This window comes from Lethenteron reissneri, unplaced genomic scaffold, assembly GCF_015708825.2.
Source record: "Lethenteron reissneri isolate LAM-NWPU_2019-01 unplaced genomic scaffold, ASM1570882v1 scaffold_214, whole genome shotgun sequence".
Classification (NCBI taxonomy): domain Eukaryota; kingdom Metazoa; phylum Chordata; class Hyperoartia; order Petromyzontiformes; family Petromyzontidae; genus Lethenteron; species Lethenteron reissneri.
Genome location: NW_026891736.1, coordinates 55,311 through 76,142, shown reverse-complemented (window position 1 = coordinate 76,142; position 20,832 = coordinate 55,311). Strand labels below are relative to the sequence as shown.

Genomic DNA, 20,832 nt, shown 5'->3' with positions numbered 1-20,832 from the left:
TCATGCTCACATGCCCTACAGTCCATCTCTCACAATCGCAGGACGTTATTAACCATGTATAGTCATAACTCGCTGTGATGCTTCCATCCTTCGTGCCGTTTGGTTGTAATCTTCGACTCTCTCAGTTGCATTGCCCTGCTGGATGCCTTTGCATTAACGCGCTGGGGGTCTCACTAACATGGCCACTTCTGCTCCCTTAGCCTCGATGTATCGTTGGTTCTTACTGTGTAATGGGCTGTGTGTCTCACTGGCATGGCCACTGTTGCGGTGGTTCTCTTGCATTGACGCTCTTGCCTCGTGGAGGCCACTCTTCGATCACCTCACACAGACACCCATAGACTCATGACAAAGAGACCCATATACTCACATAAACACCCATACTACTCAGTAATTGTGCTGACAGCCTGCTAAATGCTACCTGGGTGGGAATACACTGCGTGTTTGGCTCTCGGGTTCGGTCGGGTTATTTGCTCAGACGTCCAAAAACTGAGCTCTGTCAATCAATCACGGACGTCAATTCATATCAGAGCTTTATTGACCTCGGGGTCATCTTGATCTACTGAGCTGTCTGTCCACACAAATAAACAAAGAGAGGGGTGGGGGAGACAATGATGGTCCATCCATCACCACCATCATCATCGCCAGAAGTTTGGGCCCATAGTGACTCACAGAGTGAACTGTGAGAGCCTGAGTTTGAGTCCTACGTCTTGTTCTCTCTCTCTCCGTGTTTCAGTGTCTCGCTCTCTCTCTCTGCCCCTCTTTCTCGGTGGGTCACAATGGCCGCGTCGGATTCATAATGGCCGTGTCACCGTATGTCTCTTCTATATGTGGTTTCATAATGGTAGTGCTGGGTCTATGGTTCATTGCTTAGTCGATGGTCAGTGTTGAGTCGTTGGGCAGTTCTGAGTTTATGGGCAGTGTTGAGTCACGGGTAAGTAGGTGAGTCAGAAAGTGAATCGGTAAGTGAGTTGGCGAGTATTGGGGTAAGTGAGTGGGCGAGCGATGGAGGGGGTGAATCAGTATGTAAGTGAGTGGGTGAGTGGGCGAGTGAGAAGGTGGGCGAGTGGGTGGGTGAGTCGGTGGGTGAGTCGGTGGGCGAGTGGGTGTGTGATATCTGTGTGCCCAGGTGATTATCAAGATGCATTATGTGACACTTTGTAGCCTGCACCTTTTGGTCATTTCCTCGTCCCCTGTATTGGTGTGGTGAGTTCATAGACTCACCACAAAGAGACCCATACACTCACTTAGATACCCATACTTCTCGGTCCTCAACACTTGCACAAACATCATGCTAGAGGCTACCTGGGTGGGCAATATGCTGAGTTTTTGGCTCTCGGGTTTATTGGGTTTATCTGCTCAGACGTCCAAGAGCCAAGGTCTGTCAATTATTCATTCATCGGAGATGTTTGTTGACCTCGGGGTCATCTTGATCTCTTTTTATCGACACCAATCAGAGAGAGAGAGAGGCGGGGGTGGGGGTGGGGGAGACAGAGATGGTTGGGGCTATAAAGATAGATCGTCGCATTCTCCATTCATCATCATCACCAGACGTCTGGATCCACAGTGACTGCCACACAGTGAACTGTGAGAACCTGGATTCGAGTCCTACATTTGGGTCTCTCGCTCCGTGTTTCAGTGTCTCGCTCTCTCTCCCTCTCTCTCGGTGGGTTCATAATGGTCGTGTAGGGTTTGTAATGGCCGTGTCATTCTATGTATCGTTCTATCTAACTATATGTGATCTCATTATAGCAGTGCTCAGTCTATGGGGCAGTGCTGAGGTAATGGTGCAGTGCTGGAGTCGATGGTGCAGTGTTGAGTCTATAGACAGTGTTGAGTCCATGGGCATTGATGAGTCTATGGGCAGTGTTGATTCATGGGTGAGTAGGTGGGTAGGTGAGTGGGTGATTTAGTGAGTTGGTGATTGGGTGAAACCGTGGGTGGCTGAGTGGGTGGGTAGGTGATTGGACAAGTGAGTTGGTAGGTGGGTGAGTGGGTCGGTGAATGGGTAAGTAGGTGGGTGGGTGAGTGGGTGTGTAAGTGTGTGAGTGGCTGGCTGGGTGGGTGGCTGGATGAGTGAAGGGATGAGTGCGTTGGCAAGTGAGTGGGTGAGTGCTTGCATTGGTGGCTGAATGAGTGAGTTGGTGGGTGGATGAGTGGGTAAGTAGATCGGTGGGTGAGTGGGTCGGTAAGTGGGTGGGTGAGTGAGTGAATGGGTAAGTGTGTGATTGAGAGGGTGGGTCAGTGGGTGAGAGAGTCGGTGGGTAAGAGGGTGGGTGAGTGGGTTGGTGAATGGATAAGTGGGTGGGTGGGTGAGTGAGTGGGTGGTTGGTTAGGGGGAGTGGGTGGGTAGGTGAGTGTGTGTGTGGGTGCTCGCTAACAGCACTTTCTACGACAGTTTGTTAAGGCTATACGGGGGATCTTTGTGTGGGTGGCTCGATGAGTTAGTGAGTTAATGGTTTGGTGAGTGCGTTGGCGAGTGGGTGAGTGGGTGAGTGGGTGAATGAGTGGGTGAGTGCGTGGGCGAGTGAGTAGCTGAGTTGGTGGTCGAGTGCGTCGGTGAGTGGGTAGGTAAGCGGGTGGGTCGGACGAGGGTGGGTCAGTGGGGGTAGTGAGTTGTTGGGTAAGAGGGTGGATGGGTGAGTGAGTGGGTCGGTCAGTTGGTATGTTAGTGGTTGGTTGGGTGGGGGAGTGGTTGGGTGGGGGAGTGGTTGAGTGGATGGTTGAGTGGGTGGTTGAGTGGGTGGTTGAGTGGGGGAAATGGTGGACCAGTGAGTGGGTGGGTAAGTGCGTGGGTGAGTGGTGAGTTGTTGGGAGAGTGGTTGAGCGAGCGAGTGGGTGGGCGAGCGAGTGGGTGGGCGGGCGAGTGGGTGGGTGGGCGATTGAGGGGGTGAATGCGTATGTAAGTGAGTTAGTGTGTGGTTGGGTGAGTAGGTGGGTAAATGGGGTGGGTAAGTGGGTGAGTGGGTGGGTGGCTCGATGAGTGGGTTAGTGAATGCTTTGGTGAGTGCGTGGGCGAGTGAGTGGGTGGGTGAGCGGGTGTGTGAGCGGGTGGGGGAGTGAGTGAGGGAGTAGTTGCGTGAGTACGTGGGTGGGTGAGTGAGTTTGTGGTTCGGTGAGTAGTTGGTTGAGCAGGTGGGTAAGTGGGTCGGTAAGTTGGTGAGTGGGTGGTTGGGTAGGGGGAGTGGGTGGGTGAGTTGTTGAGTGTGTGGGTGCGTACGTTGGGTGAGTGGGTGGGTGAGTGAGTGGGTTAGTGAGTTAGTGGGTAAGTGAGTTAGTGGGTAAGTGAGTTTGTGGGTTAGTGAGTTAGTGGGTGAGTGAGTAGATGAGTGAGTCGGTAAGTGAGCGGGTGGATGAGTAAGTGGGTGGTTGGCTGGGTCAGTTATGGAGTGCGTGGGTTATTGGGTGAGTGAATGCATTGGGGAGTGAGTGCGTGAGTTGGTGCGTGAGTAGGTCAATGAGTGCGTGGGTGATTGAGTCGTTGAGGGGGTTATTGAGTGAATGAGTGATTGGGTCAATGGGTGAGTGCATGGGTGAGTAGGTGGGAGCGATGGTTGGTGAGTTAATGGGTGACTGGTTGGGTAATTGAGTGGGTAAGTGGTTGAGTTTTTGACAGTGCCGGATTATCCTAGTAGCAAAAGTAGCATATGCTATGGGCCCCGCACTTTCAAGGGCCCCGTGCTAAATACTTTTAAGTTATCAATTCCGGTTGAGTGATTCTGCACTTGCTCTATTACTATTGTACTGAACTGCCTTCAACTTTTATGAACGACTGGATGTTTAGGGTTAGCAATTTGTCGCATTATCTGGCTTTATAGAAAATGACAAAACACAATTACTTTACTATGCAAGTAAAAAATTGTATTTTAGTATTCATGTGTTTTTATTTTATTTAGGGACCCTTTATAACATATGCTCCAGGCCACACATTAGCTTAATCTGGCACTGGTTGTTGGGTGGGTAGTTGGGCGAGTGAGTGGGTGAGTGGGTTTGTGATTGGGTGGGCAAGTAAGTGAGTGAGTGGATGAGGGGGTGGTTGAGTTGGTTGTTGAATAAGTGAGTGAGCTCTGTGTCCCCAGGTGAATATCAAGATGCATCACGTTACACTTTGTGGCCTCCTGTTGGTCACTTCCTGGCCCTGCGTTTTTGCTACGATTGGTAAGTTCATAGACTCAGCACAAACAGCACCTTAGACTCACCACAAAGATACGCATAGGCTCATCGACTCAAAACAAAGTGAACCATTGACTCACCGTACAGACACACCACACAGAGTCTCATAGACTTACGACACAGATACCCATAGACCGGCCACATAGAAACTCAAAGACTCAAAACACAGAGATCCATAGACTGAGCAGACATATAACCATAGACTCACACACATACTCATAGACTCACTATTTAGAGACCCATAGAATCACCACACAGAGACCCATAGACTCATCACAGAAAGATCCCTAGACATACCACACAGAGATCCAAAGACTCACAACGTAGAGATCCATAGATTAACCACACACAGACCCATAGACACACAACACAGAGACCCATACACTCATTACACAGTGGCCCATAGAATCGCTAAACTGAGACCCCTGTACTCAGGAAACTCACCAATATAACCCCATTGACTCACCACACACACTCACCACACAGACATTTAGCCTCACAACACAGACTCACCAAACATAGACCCATAGACTCACTTCAAAGGGACTCATAGACTCGCAACACGAAGACCCATCCACTCAAACCAAGCGAACCAATGACTCACCGCACAGACACCCATAGACTCACCACACAAATACATACAGACTCACCCACATTAACGTATCTCACCAAGCCCCATAGACTAACCACACAGAGACCCATTGACTCACTTAACAGAAACCCATAGACTAACCACACAGATACCCCATAAACTCACTACACAGAGACTTATATACTTACCACACACACACCCATAGACTCCTCACACATATACCCATAGACTCACACATATAAACTTACTACACAGAGGGCCATCGACTCACCACACAGATACCCAAAGACTCACTGCACATAGACTATAGACTTATCACACAGAGATCCATAGACTCACCACACAGACACAGATAGATCGACCACATACACTCAGAGAATCACCACACATAGACCAATAGACTCAGCACACAGAGATATATCGGCTCACTACACAGAGACCCATAGACTCTCCACACCAATATCCATTTACTTACCACATAAGCCCCCCTTATACTCATCACAAAGACCCACAGACTCACCACGCAGAGAACCATAGACATACAAAGAGGCCCATTGACTCACCACACATTGATCCATAGAATCAACACAAACAGACCCATAGATACACCACTTAGAGACCCACAGACATACCCAGAGACCCAGAGACTCACCACACAGAGACCCATAGACTCACCACACAGACATCCATATAATCACTACAAGAAACACATAGACTCACACAGAGATCCACAGATTAAGCACAAAGAGACTCATAGACTTACATACATGAACTAACCACACAGAGACATATAGACTCACCATACAGAAACCTCTTTACTCACCACACAAAGACGCATAGACTCACCACACAGAGACTCATCAAATAACCAGAAAAGACTTATAGATTCACACATAGACGAAAAGACTCAGCACATAGAGACCCATAGACTCACACAGAGACCCATATACTCACCACACAGAAACCCATAATGTCATCACGCAGAAACCCAAAGACTCGTCTCAAAGAAACCCATAGACTCAACACACAAAACCATTGGCTCACCACACAGATACCCATATTCTCACCACACAAAGACCCGACGACTTTCCATATAGAGACTCATAGACTCACAAGTGTAAACTTACCACACATAACCCCATAGAATAACCAGAAGAGACCCATAGACTCACACAGAGACCAATAGACTCACCACACAGAGACCCATAGACTACCACGCATAAACTCACCATACAGAGACCCATAGACTCGTCACACAATGACCAATAGAACCACACATAAACTCATCAAGCAAATACCCATGAACTCACATAGAAACCAGACACTCACCCTCAGATGACCATAGACTCACTACACAGAGACCCATAGACTCGCCACACAAAAAACCCTGAACTCACCACACAGAGCTCCATAGACTTACATCACAGAGACCCATAGACTCACCACACAAAGAACCCTGGACTTACCACACAGAGCCCCATAGACTCATATCAAAGATACCTATCATCTCACAGCACAGAAACCCGTAGACTCTCCACACCAATACTTCTAGACTTACCACATATAGACCCTTAGACTCTTCACAAAGACCCACAGACTCAGCCATTAGAGACTCATAGACCTGTGCAGAGACCCATTGACTCACCTCTCATAGACCCATAAACACACCACGCAGATTCCAAAGAACACAGGATGAGATGTTACTATCCTTTGTGCAAGCACTTCCAAGAGTTCATGAACAGTGAGCCTGGTGAAATTTGGGGAGCGCATCGTCAGTAGTGAACCTTTGGTTCCTAGGGTGTTTCGGCCTTTCATACTATACACCCTCCCCAAAGGCGGCCAGCGACAGGGTGATCAATCCTACACTTGCGTCCCATTCCCAATTAGTCATAGGAGTTGCCTTGTTGTTGATAGCCAACATCCCATGGGACTATGCATGGCAGGGGCGTCCTCCTCCCTGAGTCAAGCATTGTTGACTGCATACCTCCTGGCCCTCTCACTTTGGGGCCCAGCTGGGGTCTTTCCTCTTCATCCAGAGACACATATAGACTCACCACACAGATACCCATAGACTACCACGCATAAACTGACCCTACAGAGACCCATAGACTCATCACACAATCACCAATAGAACCACACATAGACCCATAGACTCACCAAACAAATACCCATAAACTCACATAGAAACCAGACACTCACCCTCAGATGCCCATAGACTCACTACACAGAGACCCATAGACTCACCACACAAAGAACCCTGAACTCACCACACAGAGCTCCAAAGACTCACATCACAGAGACCAATAGACTCACCACACAAAGAACCCTGGACTCACCCCACAGAGCCCCATAGACTCACATCACAGAGACCTATAATCTCACAACACAAAAACCCGTAGACTCTCCACACCAATATTCATAGACTCGCCACACACAGACCCATAGACTCATCACACAATTACTCATAGACCGACACAGAGACTCATAGACCCACCATGCTTGGACCCATAGACTCACATACAAAGGCTCACCACACAGTGGCCCATAGGCTCTCCACACCAAGACTCATAGACCTACCACATTGACACCCTTAGACTAATCACAAAGATCCACAGACTTCTTACACAGGGACTCATAAACCTACAAAGAGACCCATTGACTCACCACATAAATCCATAGAATCACCACACAGAGACCCATAGACTCACCATGTAAAGACACATTTATCTACGCAGATGTGCGTAGACTCACCACACAGAGACCAATCGACTCACCACGGAGAAACCCATAAACACAAGCAGAGACCCATAGTTTCTTGGCCTCCCATTCTCACAGTGAATAAGGTGGTGTACAAGTTCAGCACGGAATATGAAGCGATTTGGAACGACAGGGGAAGTGGTTCTGCAGTGGACGTGTCGATTTGGAGACCATCCAGCCTGGAGTCCGGTAAGACTACAAACATCCCTCGATGACAACAACAAGCACAATGCGAACAAACGCGCCTTGATAATAATAGTAATGTACCCTTCGTACTCGCATTCATTTTGTGTTTTTGAACATCTTAACACCTCCAGTTTTATTGCCAGAAAGGGTAAAACCTCTTCTTATTTTTCATACTTTGATACTGTCAAAAAGGTCCCTTGATGAACATGCCTTGGTAATAATAATCATAATGTCTGTGGGACTCCGTGGGTCTCTTGCTATCCCAGGCTTCTATCCGCTGGGAGATGTCGTGGTCGCTCTGCACGAGCAACCGAAGTCCGCGAGTATTCTAGTGAGGGACTTTGGAAACTCGCTGGTACGAGCTCCCATCAGCGTCACGTGAGTCTGTATGAGTCTGTTTGTGTATATCTTTTGGTTGGCAGACGGTAACGCTGTGGTGAGCAATGCCATTGGGGTAAGGTCAATTCCAATCGACTCTTCCCCTCGTGTCGCTCGTAGCCATCACAGTGGCAAAACTAGGAGACTGAATTTGTACCCTCGGGGTTCCGTCAGAAATGGCAAAAAGCTGCCGCGAGTGGCCACATGGAATGTTCGAAAGCACACTGCAGATGAGAGTCTGCCACTCCTCTCTCGGGAGTTAGACCGGTACCCCCTGGATATCTGCGGTATTCAGGAGACTCGTTGGACTCACTCTGGCAGGAGACTGCCAAATAACAGAGAGTGGCGCTTTCTCTTGACAAAATAATTAACAGGGCATGGGGGTGAAGTGTAGGAACCTGTAAGCCCCAGACTACTGTGGGCTCACCTCCCGATCATCCGGAGGTGAGAAATGTTGGTGGTGGTTGCTTATGCCTCCAACGAAGATGAACATCAGTGGAGGGATGCAGGCAAGGCCGATGAGTGAGATCCCTGTTTTGACCTCCTGTCACAGGTGCTAGCTAAAGTGGCCCCTCGGGATAGTCATCCTGTTGGGTGACTTTAATACCCGAATGGGTTATGATGTTGGCACCTGGGCTGAAGTGAGTGGAAGCCATGGGTGAGATCAGCTCAATAATAATGGCAGTAGGCTGCTAGACATCAGAGAATGAAGAGGCTTACCGCGAGCTTCACTCGAAGGTTCGGGGAGCTATGTGGCAATGCAAGGATGAGTGTTGGTCGTGGGTTGCTGAGGAGATGGAGTCTTGATCACAATCACGATTTTATTCCTTTAAAAAAAGATTTGCAGCGCCTCACAAATCACCATTATGGTAAAACTATGCGGCCGGGAGTCAAAGCCATTCCCTGTTCATGTCGGGGTGCAACTGGTATGTTATTTAGCTCCTACATTATTTAAAACCACTTTTTTTAGAAGCCTCCACGGATTTACCAGAGGATTGTCCATCTGGTACAGATACAATGGGAGGCTGCTCGATGTCCCGGTGTGGTTGAGGGATGGCTCCCTATTGGTCAACCATGTTATGTATGCTACTGATCTAGTGATTACTGCTCACTCAGAGAAGGCGTTTGAAGCACTGCTGCTTGACCTGAAGCGTGCTATTAACAGTTGTAGCCATATTAGCAGCCCCTTCAAAACTAAGCACCTGCTTGGGTAATTTGTGCAACCAAACACTCCACCTGCCAAACTCCCCTTTGGCGAGGCAGTTGTGGAGAGAGTGGAGAGGTTCCCGTACCTGACCAGTGTGGTTTTTACAGGCTCCGGTTTGACAGCAGAGTTCTCACTCTGAATCAGTCGAACTGCATTAACTTTTCATCGGCTGTGTAACGCTGTGTGGAAGTGATTTCATTGATCAAGGTTTATCGATTGACTGACGATTGATCGATCGATTGACTGACCATCTAGTCATCGTCTATGCCGTTGGCTATCCTCCTCCTCCTCACCTCCCACGTTACCCTGCAGTGAGGTGTGGAATGACAGAGGCAGTGGAGCTGACCGTGATGTCACAGTGTACCAGCTCAACCCGTCGAACGGCTTCACGTGCCTGGGCCACGTGGCCGTGGCGAGCTACAGCCAGACACCCAGCCTCAACGCATACAGGTGAGGGGCGCAGCTCGCCAATCTGTCTATTCGTGTGTATGTGTGTTGTGTGTGTATATTGTGTGTGTTGTGTGTATATTGTGTGTGTAGGCTGTGTGTTTTGTGTGTGCATTGTATGTGTGCTGTGTGTATGTTGTGTCTTGATTTAAAGCTTTCGTGACTTCAGGAATTCATATTTTTGGGGTCTTTCAGTAAAGTCACGTAGATAGGTTCAGAGAAAATAACAAAAAACTACAACGTTTCGATCGCAACACAAGCGTTCGTCATCAGGAAGAGGGGGTTAGCTTCTAAATGTAAACTGTTTATAAATGTTTTAAATGGGCTTAGCCCAAATATCAGCAGGTTAAATTTCTCACACTAACACAGCCACCTCGCTTGCCAAGCTCGAGGTTGCTGCTCTGCGATCTCCCATTAACATGCTAATCTCTCACATTAACATAGCCACCTCAGGGCGCTGACCCTGGAGGCTGCTCAACGATCTTACATTATCATGCACATTTTTACTTGGCAGCCCTTTGATTGGTAGAAAACCCACCACCGTCGCGGATATTGCATGTCAGAAATGACATCTTTCACAGATGGGATTATATCACAAATGTTGTGTATTGTATTGAATCGGACCTGGATCTTGTGTATGTTTAAAATTTTGGAAATATTTTTTGGTAACACCTGCTATGTATGGTAACATGATGGTTTTGATTGGCTTCTCATGGGGTTGTTTCTCCATGGTTGGAGAAATAGCTTTGCGAATAATGCGGTCCGAGTACCCATTCATCTTGAGGGCCTGGTGTAAGTGTTCCAGTTCACTGGCTAGGTGGTGTTGGTCGGAAATTCAGGGGGCCCTATGGTGTAGTGTTTTGATAAGGGATTTCTTCTGTGCCGGATGGTGGTGGGAATCAGGTTTCAGATAGGAATTTGTGTGGGTGGATTTCCTGTAGACAGTGTCCCAACGAGCCGTCAGGTCTCTTCTCAAACAAAACACTCAGGAATGGTAGCTTACCGTCTTTCTCCACTTCCGTGGTAAATTTGATGGATGGGTGTATGGAATTGATGTTGTTGAGAAATTGGTTCAAAGCTGGCAGGCCATGTGGCAAAATGACGAAAGTGTCATCTACATATCTCTTCCGCAAAGAAGGACGTAGGGTGGATGTCTGGATGGCATCTGTTTCAAATATCTCCATGAAAAATTCGCTATCACTGGTGATAAGGGAGATCCCATGGGGGTACCTTCATTTTGTTTGTAGAAAGTACCATTCCAGGTGAAGTAAGTGTTGGTACGTATGTTATTATGATGATTATATCGATTTATTGAGTATTCTTCTTCAACAATGCAAGGTATATAGATATTTTGACTCTTCTTCTTTGTTTGTGCTACTGATGTTAATGCAGAGTAACAACTAGAATCTGACATTCAGGTGGTCAAGCCCAAACAACAGCCTCAGGAGTAGCGGAGGAGTGGATCATCATCACGGTGATATCTACTTCGCATTTGTGGATCAGAGAATTGTGTCTTTCCATGCTGTATGGTCTGTTCTGGATGAACACTTTCATCTCCGTGAGAGTTTTTAATTTTCCATTTGTGCATCAGGAATCCACATTTACTATAAATTGCTGTGCAGTGAATGTAGTTTAGGGTGGACCATGAGCTTCGTAGAAGATCAAACCCAGGGGATGTATGTGTTAGGTCTTTCACAAGGTGTTTCTTTGCGAGTACATTTGAACTCCGTTTAGCTCTACAAGCTTCATTGAGGCTTGAACTCGCTCACATTGTTTCAGGTTAAACTCCAGGTCCCAAAAGGGGCGTGCGTGACTTCAAACGACGATGAGGGAAGTTATTGAGGTCCTGGTGAATGGAAAGGCTATTGTTTTCTTCGATTCACACGATTTCCCAGAGGGTTGCAGCATTGTGGAGGATGGGTGGGGTAAAGATGTGGTGACAGCACGGCCAGCCAAGGTGTTGGGATTGACTTGGGGGTTTTATACATCTGGTCATTCTCGCAGCAGAGGCTTCTGGCTAACCATCGAACAAAAATGGTTAATGCATCGCACACCTGCAGATGCACTTTTGATATCGTCTGGAATGCACTTCCTTCCGATATTAGGAAGCCACTGGACCTATGCACTACTGGGCATCTGCGAATATTGGACTTTTGTGACCATCAGACATCCGTGAAAGGGAGCTTTATAGATCATCATATTGCTCTAGTAAAATTTATATTTATTTCAATGATTCTGATTTTACATCTAAATTGAAGCTCACTTCTTTAGAACCGATTTTTATGTTTAGTTTGTTGTCCTTTCCGCACTTCCAATTAGGACGGTTGGCTACGTATGGTGTGAAAGAAGTTGAATGCACGCGCATGCATACATCAGCAGGGTCTGGGAACAAAGCCACAACCTCTTGCCTACCAGACAACGGAGATAACTTAACCTGGCTGCCGTGGCATTCCCTCCCCTTCCGCTCTCCCCAAGGTGCGTCAATTCGAGCCACGTGACCCAGGGACGCCTCAGCTTCGTGTGGAACGACAGAGGCTCGGGGGCGAAGCACGACGTCAGCTTCTGGAGTGTGGAGAACGATCCGATGTTGACTGGTGAGGCCTGGGGCGGAGAGAGTCACTGGCTCCCTCCTGTTAGTTAACTGCCCTGTCTGGGATGCTGGAGGGCGTGGGTTCAATCCCTGACCCTGATGATGCCTGTTCCTCCGGTTTTTCTCCCTGCACATGTGAAATCAACATCAAGCATTTAGAGTGTTTGGCTGATTCTGTAAATTCCACGCGATCAGCCACTTCACAGAGCCACTATAATTCGTTTAGTAATTGTCAAAAAACTGATTTCACTTTTTGTTGTTCGTCCAATCACTGCCCCCTGTTTCCTCGGTGCTTGGCTGCACGGCGGCAGGCATCACGGCGGGGACCTTCATGTCCCACGCGAGCCACAGCGACCTGCGCATCGTGCCCGCCGTGCTGGACGCGAACAAAGCCATTCTCTCCGCGTTCCTGCCGACCTCGTCAGAGGTGGCGCTCGTCCTGTACAACACGGACAAAATGACGGAGATATGGAATGATAAAGGTACGGGGTGTATATATAGATAGATAGACATATACAGATGGACACCCATTGACACACACAGAAACACAGAGTTCGACACGCAAAAATAGACACACACAGATAGACACCTATAGACACACAAACAAACACACAGAGACAGACACAGAGGGATAGACACATAGAGATAGACACGCATGGATAGACACCCACAGACACACACACACACACGCAGGGATAGGCACACAGAGATAGGCACCCATAGACACACACAGAGACAATCATGGTTAGACACATAGAGATAGACACACACACAGATTGACACCATAAGATGCAAACACATAGATAGACACCCATAGACATATACAGACACACATGAATAGACACGCATGGATAGACACACAGGGATAGATCCTGTACAACACTGAGAGTGTGACAGACATCTGGAACGATAGGGGTACGGGGTGTACACACAGATAGACATATGCAGATAGACACCAATAGACACACATAGAGATACGCAGGGATAGACACATAGAGATAAACACACACAGAGATAGACACCCATAGACACACACAGAGAGACACATGGAGATATACACATAGAGATAGATACAGGGAGACATCCTGTACAACAATGAATGCGTGATGGAGATCTGGCATGATATGGCTATGGTAGGGGCACACCCCCCGCCTCCCTATAGACACACAGATACACACAGAGAGACAGACACACAGAGAGATGCCCAGAGCCACACAGAAAGAAACACGGATACCCATAGACATACAGAGAAATTCATAGACACACAGATAGATACAAAAAGACCCATAGACTCACAACACAGAAACTCACACGCTGACAATTCTCATCGGGTTCATGACTGTCATCGCAGGCAGCGGAGGGAAGTACGACGTTTCAATCTGGAAGGCGGAAGGCTGCTGCTCTCTGGGCGACATTGCCATGCCCAACTATAACCGGCCTAAAGGTATCCTCTTGAGAGAGACCATCACCGGAACACTGAGAAAGCCGCTGTCCTTTGAGCGCATCTGGACTGACCGGGGCTCAGGAGCGGACCGGGATGTCTCCATCTGGAAGCCGATCTGCCCACCATCGTACCACGCTCTCGGCTTCGTCGCCGAAGGGAGCTACGGCCGCGTCCCCTCGGTGGACACAGTGCGCTGCGTGAACACCTCACACGTCGTGCGGGGTGACTGGCAGTGGGTCTACGACGACACCAAGACGGGATCGGCGCAGGACGTCACGATATGGAAAGCCGTCGGCAGCGGTCAGACGGCCAACACCTTCAAGGCTGTGACGCGGCACGGCGCAATGGACACGCCGTCATTCATCCTCAACCCGCGGTTCGTGTCGGTGCAGACTGGAGCTCCCGTGGCCAGGGTACGGCTCGTGAACTTCATTTATGACTTCGAATCGCAGGTGGTAAGCAATGTCGATCCACTGGAGCTCACGACACGCACCATCGCCGAGAATTGTCGTGCTCCCCCGGGCAGTCCTCCGCTCAACGTGAAACGGAAGATCGACGTGACGGTCACGATGACTTCATCTTGGAGTGTGTCAACATCGCTGGCGGTTGGCGTGGAGGTGACCTTTGAGGCGGGCATCCCGCTTATCGCTAAGAACCAGGTGAAGGTGGCCACAACCTTAACGAGGCAATGGGAGAAGACCATCACCGAATCCAAGTCGGTGACAGATTCGTTGGAGGCAACAATCGACGTCCAAGCCGGGAAATCAGTGTCGTACGTGGTGACCGGCCGGCGCTACATTGGAAGCATCCCCTGGAAGGCCACAATGACGACGACGTTCGAGGACGGGAGTTCAAACACCGACCAAGTGGGAGGCGTGTTCGAGGGCATGCAGGTGTCTGAGATCCGCGTCTCAGCTGACGCACCACTGCCTTGCGGTTAAACTTCCCGTGATGCTTGGCTTCAGGCCTTGTCCCTTGTACGGCGAGACCTCAGCTAATGTGCTAGGGGAGCAGCAGCAGTAGAAAAGTATCCATTGGTTAGGCGAAAACTATTTCTGCCTCTAACTATATTATAATAAAAATAACTGTATGTTGGTGTGTTAAACTTATTTGGCACAATACAGAGCTAACTGTGTTAATAGGAGGTGCAGTGAAATGACAACAAACTTAACACAAAAAGCAGTTCTAAAGAAATGAGCTTGTTCTGTCTCTCTCTCTGTCTGTTTTGCAACCGGCACATACAGGAAAAAGACAAAAACAGTTTGGCCCAGGTGGGTAGCAGTGGAGATTTTCTGCGTTGGATTTTTCACGAGGTGTTTGTTTGTTTGTGAGTTCTTATCTGACGGGCACTATTTTACTTCACCGGGTGTTAATATCCCCAGCGTTTAACAGTACTCTCTTTATTGTCAGCCAACACTGGTATAAACATGAGCATTTTCGTTTATTTTCTATCATGTGCATCCACAGTGACTTGCGCACAAACACGTCCAAGTCGAGGACGAGTAACCCGTGCCCTGTTTTAGCCCCCCCCCTCCCGATACGTTCCATTCATTGGCTACCACATTCTGATAAGCTCCTCTCCTCCTCTCCTCCCCCCTTTACTTGTATTTAAGAGCTTGCATCTTGTATCGCTGCCTCACTTGATGCAGCAAATCTGGCTGTGACGGTCCCACCTGATGACGGAGACTTGTGTTGCCTCCGAAACGTCGTGATCTTATTGTTAAATTTTTTATTAATTTCATTTTTTACCTACGTGACTTTACCGAAAGAACTAAGAGTATAGTTCTTTTGAACGCCATTCAGCTCTCTAAGCTTCCTCACGAGAAGAGGTTGCGCTCGCATTGTTGAAGGTTAATCGTACGGCTCCAGAAGAGCCTTGTTGTCCTTCTGCACCTCCGTATAGCACGGTCGGCTACGTACGGTGCCAAAAATGTTCAACACATACAGACGGTGTGACAGCATAGGCAGCAAGGGTGTTGCGGTCAACTGGGGGTATTATTATTATGATATATCCGGTCATCCTTGCAGCCGCAGCTTTTGACTAGCCATCGAACAAAAAGATGGTCACGACATTGCACGCTTTCAGATGTGCTTATGTGGCCTTCTAGAACGCTCTCCTTCTGATATTACGAAGCCCAATAGAGCTCTGCGCTTTGAAAATGCATTTCTTTAGAACTGCTTTGTGTGTTTCGTTTCTTGTCCTTCCTCCGTACCTACGATTAGTTGGCTATGTATGGTGTGAAAGAAGCTCAATATAGATACATACATGATGACATCCTGGTGAGGCAAAGGGGAGAGGTTCATTAGGCTCCGTGTACTCTATCTAGATTGTCGTCGACCACTCAAAAACCACGTTATCACGGTGCACGCATTTCCGCATTGTAATGGTGCATGCGTTATAACGGCAGGCACGTTCTGCATTATAACAATGGTGCGTAAAATATTCCCGAATGGAAGAACTGCATTGTAGCAAAAACACGTGATAGTGTGATAACACTGCGCATTAATCGACGATTCGCAGTATACTGGCGCTGGGCGGTTGATTGGCCACTTGGCAGTTCATTACGTGACATTGCACCAGGAGTAGTTCGATTATAAATAAATAAATGTTTGGTAAATTTGCGTATACATGACGGGAATTCGAATTTACAATCGTATTTACAATCGTATTTTCAATCTGCAGCTGCCGGAAGATCTTTCATAGGAGGTTGTTTGACGTGTTAGTGGGGTGGTGGAGGAATGGTTTCTAAAAAAAACACCAAGGTTGCTCACTTCCACAGTGTGGAAGAGAGGCTGCCACTACTCTTTTGGTAGCTGGACCAATACCGCTTGGACCTCTGTGGAATACAGGAGGTTTAGTGGACTGGTTTTGGTGAATATAGGGAGGCTTCCATTCCTGTATCAGAAGCTGTCCCGGTACTGCTGCGACCTCTGGGGCATACGGGATGTCTGGTGGACTGGTTCTGGCTCCAGTCACCATGAGGAGTAAACTGTTCTCCACTCAGTATAGGAAAGTGCCCGGTCAGCGCATGGCACCTGGGTCTATTCCATGACCTTCTCCTGTCAGCAGTCACTTCACATGGCTGCCTCGTAGTGCACCTAGCCTGGCACAAGTGCCGTGGTGACGATACCACCATTTATTGGTGAGTAGCGGCAGTTGTTCGGGGAAGGCGCAGAGCTCTGGGTCGATTAAAACGATCACTCACCGCCAATCTCAGCTACAGCCGGGAAGTGATCTTGTGTCGTTGGGTTCATAGTGCAATGCGCTAACAAATGGGCCACCGCTCCAACGTCCGCACTCCATAAACATACACCCCCTTGTGAGACTTTTGAAGCTGTGCACTGCGAAGTGCGCATTTCAGTGATTGTCACTTTTGATTTAATAAACGATAATGAATGTAATCGAAACAAATCACGGCTGAAGTGGTTTCTCAATTATGTTCACGAAGTTCGAGCATGACTGGCTACGTATGGTGCGATATAATTTCAACATACATACAACAAGGAGTCAAAGAGAAACATACAGACTCCCCATTGAGAAAACAAAGTCACGCAAAGTCACCCAATTTTTCACAACGACACCTTTATGACAATTTTTGAGTACGACGTTTCGCTGGCGAATTGCCCGATGATGCTGGATGCATCATCAATTGCTGGATGCAATTACTAGCGAAACGTCGTTCTCAAAAATTGTAAATGTTGTGGTTTCACTCTTCAACACACCGGTGGGCTAAAGTAGTCAACTATTTGTCTTTTGTCAACGTGACACTTTATTTACTGATTGGCCGTGTCGGGTGGTAAAGGGTTACGACACATTTATAAATAACGTGATCTAACCCAAAAACGTTTGTTATGAATAATAGTGGTCGCGAAAGCGACCAATATTATTGTCATCATCTCAGCTGACAAGGGCAATGTCACTGTCATCATGGATAATACCATATACAACAACTAAATTCAGTACCTTCGTATGGATGGTAGCTAGTGAGGGAAAAAACGTATTTGATCCCCTGCTGATTTTGTACGTTTGCCCACTGACAAAGAAATGATCAGTCTATAATTTTAATGGTAGGTTTATTTGAACAGGAAGAGACAGAATAACAACAACAACATCCCCCAAAACGCATGTCAAAAATGTTATAAATTGATTTGCATCTTAATGAGGGAAATAAATATTTGACCCCCTCTCAATCAGAAAGATTTCTGGCTCCCAGGTGTCTTTTATACAGGTAACGGGCTGAGATTAGGAGCGCACTCAGGGAATGCTTCTAATCTCAGCTTGTTACCTGTATAAAAGACACCTGTTTACAGAAGCAATCAATCAGATTCCAAACTCTCCACCATGGCCAAGACCAAAGAGCTCTCCAAGGATGTCAGGGACAAGATTGTAGATCTACACAAGGCTGGAATGGGCTACAAGACCATCGCCAAGCAGCTTGGTGAGAAGGTGACAATAGTTGGTGCGATTATTCGCAAATGGAAGAAACACAAAAAAACTGTCAATCTCCCTTGGCCTGGGGCTCCATGCAAGATCTCACCTCGTGGAGTTGCAATGATCATGAGAACGGTTAGAAATCAGCCCAGAACTACACGGGAGGATCTTGTCAATAATCTCAAGGCAGCTGGGACCATAGTCACCAAGAAAACAGTTGGTAACACACTACGCAATGAAGGACTGAAATCCTGCAGTGCCCGCAAGGTCCCCCTGCTCAAGAAGGCACATATACATGCCCGTCTGAAGTTTGCCAATGAACATCTGAATGATTCAGAGGACAACTGGGTGAAAGTGTTGTGGTCAGATGAGACCAAAATAGAGCTCTTTGGCATCAACTCAACTCGCGTGTTTGGAGGAGGAGGAATGCTGCCTATGACCCCAAGAACACCATCTCCACCATCAAACATGGAGGTGGAAACATGCTTTGGGGGTGTTTTTCTGCTAAGGTGACAGGACAACTTCACCGCATCAAAGGGACGATGAACGGGGCGATGTACCCTCAAATCTTGGGTGAGAACCTCCTTCCCTCAGCCAGGGCATTGAAAATGGGTCGTGGATGGGTATTCCAGCATGACAATGACCCAAAACACACGGCCAAGGCAACAAAAGGAGTGGCTCAAGAAGAAGCACATTAAGGTCCTGGAGTGGCTTAGCCAGTCTCCCGACCTTAATTCCATAGAAAATCTGTGGAGGGAGCTGAAGGTTCGAGTTGCCAAACGTCAGCCTCGAAACCTTAATGACTTGGAGAAGATCTGCAAAGAGTAGTGGGACAAAATCCCTCCTGAGATGTGTGCAAACCTGGTGGCCAACGACAATAAACGTCTGACCTCTGCGATTGCCAACAAGGGGTTTGCCACCAAGTACTAAGTTATGTTTTGCAGAGGGGTCAACTACTTATTTCCCCCATTAAAATGCAAATCAATTTATAACATTTTTAACATGCGTTTTTCTGGATTTTGTTGTTGTTATTCTGTCTCTTACTGTTCAAATAAACCTACCATTAAAATGATAGACTGATAATTTCTTTGTCAGTGAGCAAACGTACAAAATCAGCAGGAAATAAAATACTTTTTTCCCTCACTGTATACCAAAATCAATAGAGATCCTACCAACTGCTTTGTTACGAAAACCAACAATGTCATGACTAACTCGACTTCTCTAATCGAACCAAGCAAGCTGCTCTCTCTAAAACCTTCTGCTGCTAGACCACCCAGATTTTATGGCCTTCCAAAAATTCACAAGGAAGGTACACCGCTCCGTCAAAGGGATTGCAAGTTACCATTCCTGGATGTTTTCATCGAGAAGAGACCTGATGGTTCGTTGAAACATTCTGTCTACAGGAAAGCCACCCACACGGATGCCTATCTAAAGCCTGATTCCCACCACCATCCAGCCCAGAAGAATTCCTTCATCAAAACACTACACCATAGGGCCCATTGCATCTCCGACCAGCACCACCTAGCCAGTGAGCTGGAGCACGTACACCAAGCCCTCAGGATAAATGGATATTCTGACCGTACAATCCGTAAAGCTGTCTCCCCAGCCATGGGGAGACAACCATCTGAGGACCAAATCAAAACCATCACCTTGCCATACAAAGCAGGGGTTACCAAAAATATTTCCATTGCTCACAATACAACACAGCCTCAGGCAGACTATCTCTAGCCCCGCCCTCTTACCCTAAGGCTGCACCATATCAGGCCTATATAAGACATTGTTTCAGTAGCTTTTTCTCTCATACCTGAAGACGGTCGCTGGTGTTGCGATCAAGACGTCGTGATCTATTGATAATTTTCTATCTACATGACTTTACCGAAAGAACCAAAGAGTATGGATTCCTGCAGTCACCAAAGCTTCAAATAAAGATTGTGTGGGGGCCGTTGGCCCCCGGGGTCCCTCCCGCCTGCATCCCCCTATTCGTTTACGTCACCCCACCTCCCTATTACCCGCTACGGTTTCGCCGGCATTCGAACGCGATACCCCTACTATTACAGCCTCGCGCCGCGCTCCCACGCTGCGAGCATACGTGCGCACATCATCGTCAATCAAACGCCGTACTCGCAGTATAGCCCTGTGCGGCACGTTACCAATGCGCATCCGTATCCGACATGTAACGAACGTATGCACACACACACACGCCGCTCCGTACACTCCAACTCCACACCAACTACGCAAGTTATGATCGCGCACCTGTATCACACACGGAGTGAACACACGCGACACCCACTCTTGCGCCGCTCTGCGCAGCGCTCGCCGTCTGCTGGCCGCTTACGTTATGATCGCGCACCTGGGGTACGCCTATTACGCACGCCGCGAGCTTACGCACACACAGTACCACACGCGTTCCCACACGCTCACACTGCACGACAAGATCACGCGAGACCACGCTTCGCTATTAATGATATATTACCTGGTAACTAATGTTCAATCAGTGAGTCGACGAGGCTGGCCTATTCCACTAAACCGGCACCTATTCCCTATTTATCGGCTATGATTCTAATGCACCTTCTTACTCACTGTTAAGTGTCCACGGCGGTCCGCTGATCCTGGTGCTAACCGCGTGCCT

General features: G+C 47.9%; 1 protein-coding gene across 2 annotated transcripts; it reads left to right on the top strand.

Annotated features, from left to right (window-relative positions):
- Positions 1-1,519: 1,519 nt before the first annotated feature.
- LOC133339725 (uncharacterized) lies at positions 1,520-19,277 on the top strand. Of its 2 annotated transcripts, none has more exons than XM_061547879.1 (8): positions 1,520-1,584; positions 4,077-4,155; positions 7,598-7,708; positions 7,972-8,083; positions 9,603-9,740; positions 12,213-12,331; positions 12,639-12,809; positions 13,679-19,277. In XM_061547879.1, the coding sequence occupies exons 2-8, from the start codon at positions 4,089-4,091 to the stop codon at positions 14,710-14,712; spliced, it is 1,752 nt and encodes a 583-aa protein (XP_061403863.1). In that variant the 5' UTR covers positions 1,520-1,584; positions 4,077-4,088; the 3' UTR covers positions 14,713-19,277. The 2 variants fall into 2 exon arrangements, with proteins under 2 accessions (XP_061403863.1, XP_061403862.1); XM_061547878.1 differs by having other exon boundaries at positions 1,525-1,663.
- Positions 19,278-20,832: the final 1,555 nt, after the last annotated feature.

Bases quoted from the DNA above. Each gene is read 5' to 3' on its own strand.
- LOC133339725 (XM_061547879.1), top strand. From the start codon at position 4,089: ATGCATCACGTTACACTTTGTGGCCTCCTGTTGGTCACTTCCTGGCCC. The intron at 4,156-7,597 runs GTAAGTTCATAG...CCATTCTCACAG, and splicing joins CTGCGTTTTTGCTACGATTG to TGAATAAGGTGGTGTACAAG. The intron at 12,332-12,638 runs GTGAGGCCTGGG...GCACGGCGGCAG, and splicing joins GAACGATCCGATGTTGACTG to GCATCACGGCGGGGACCTTC.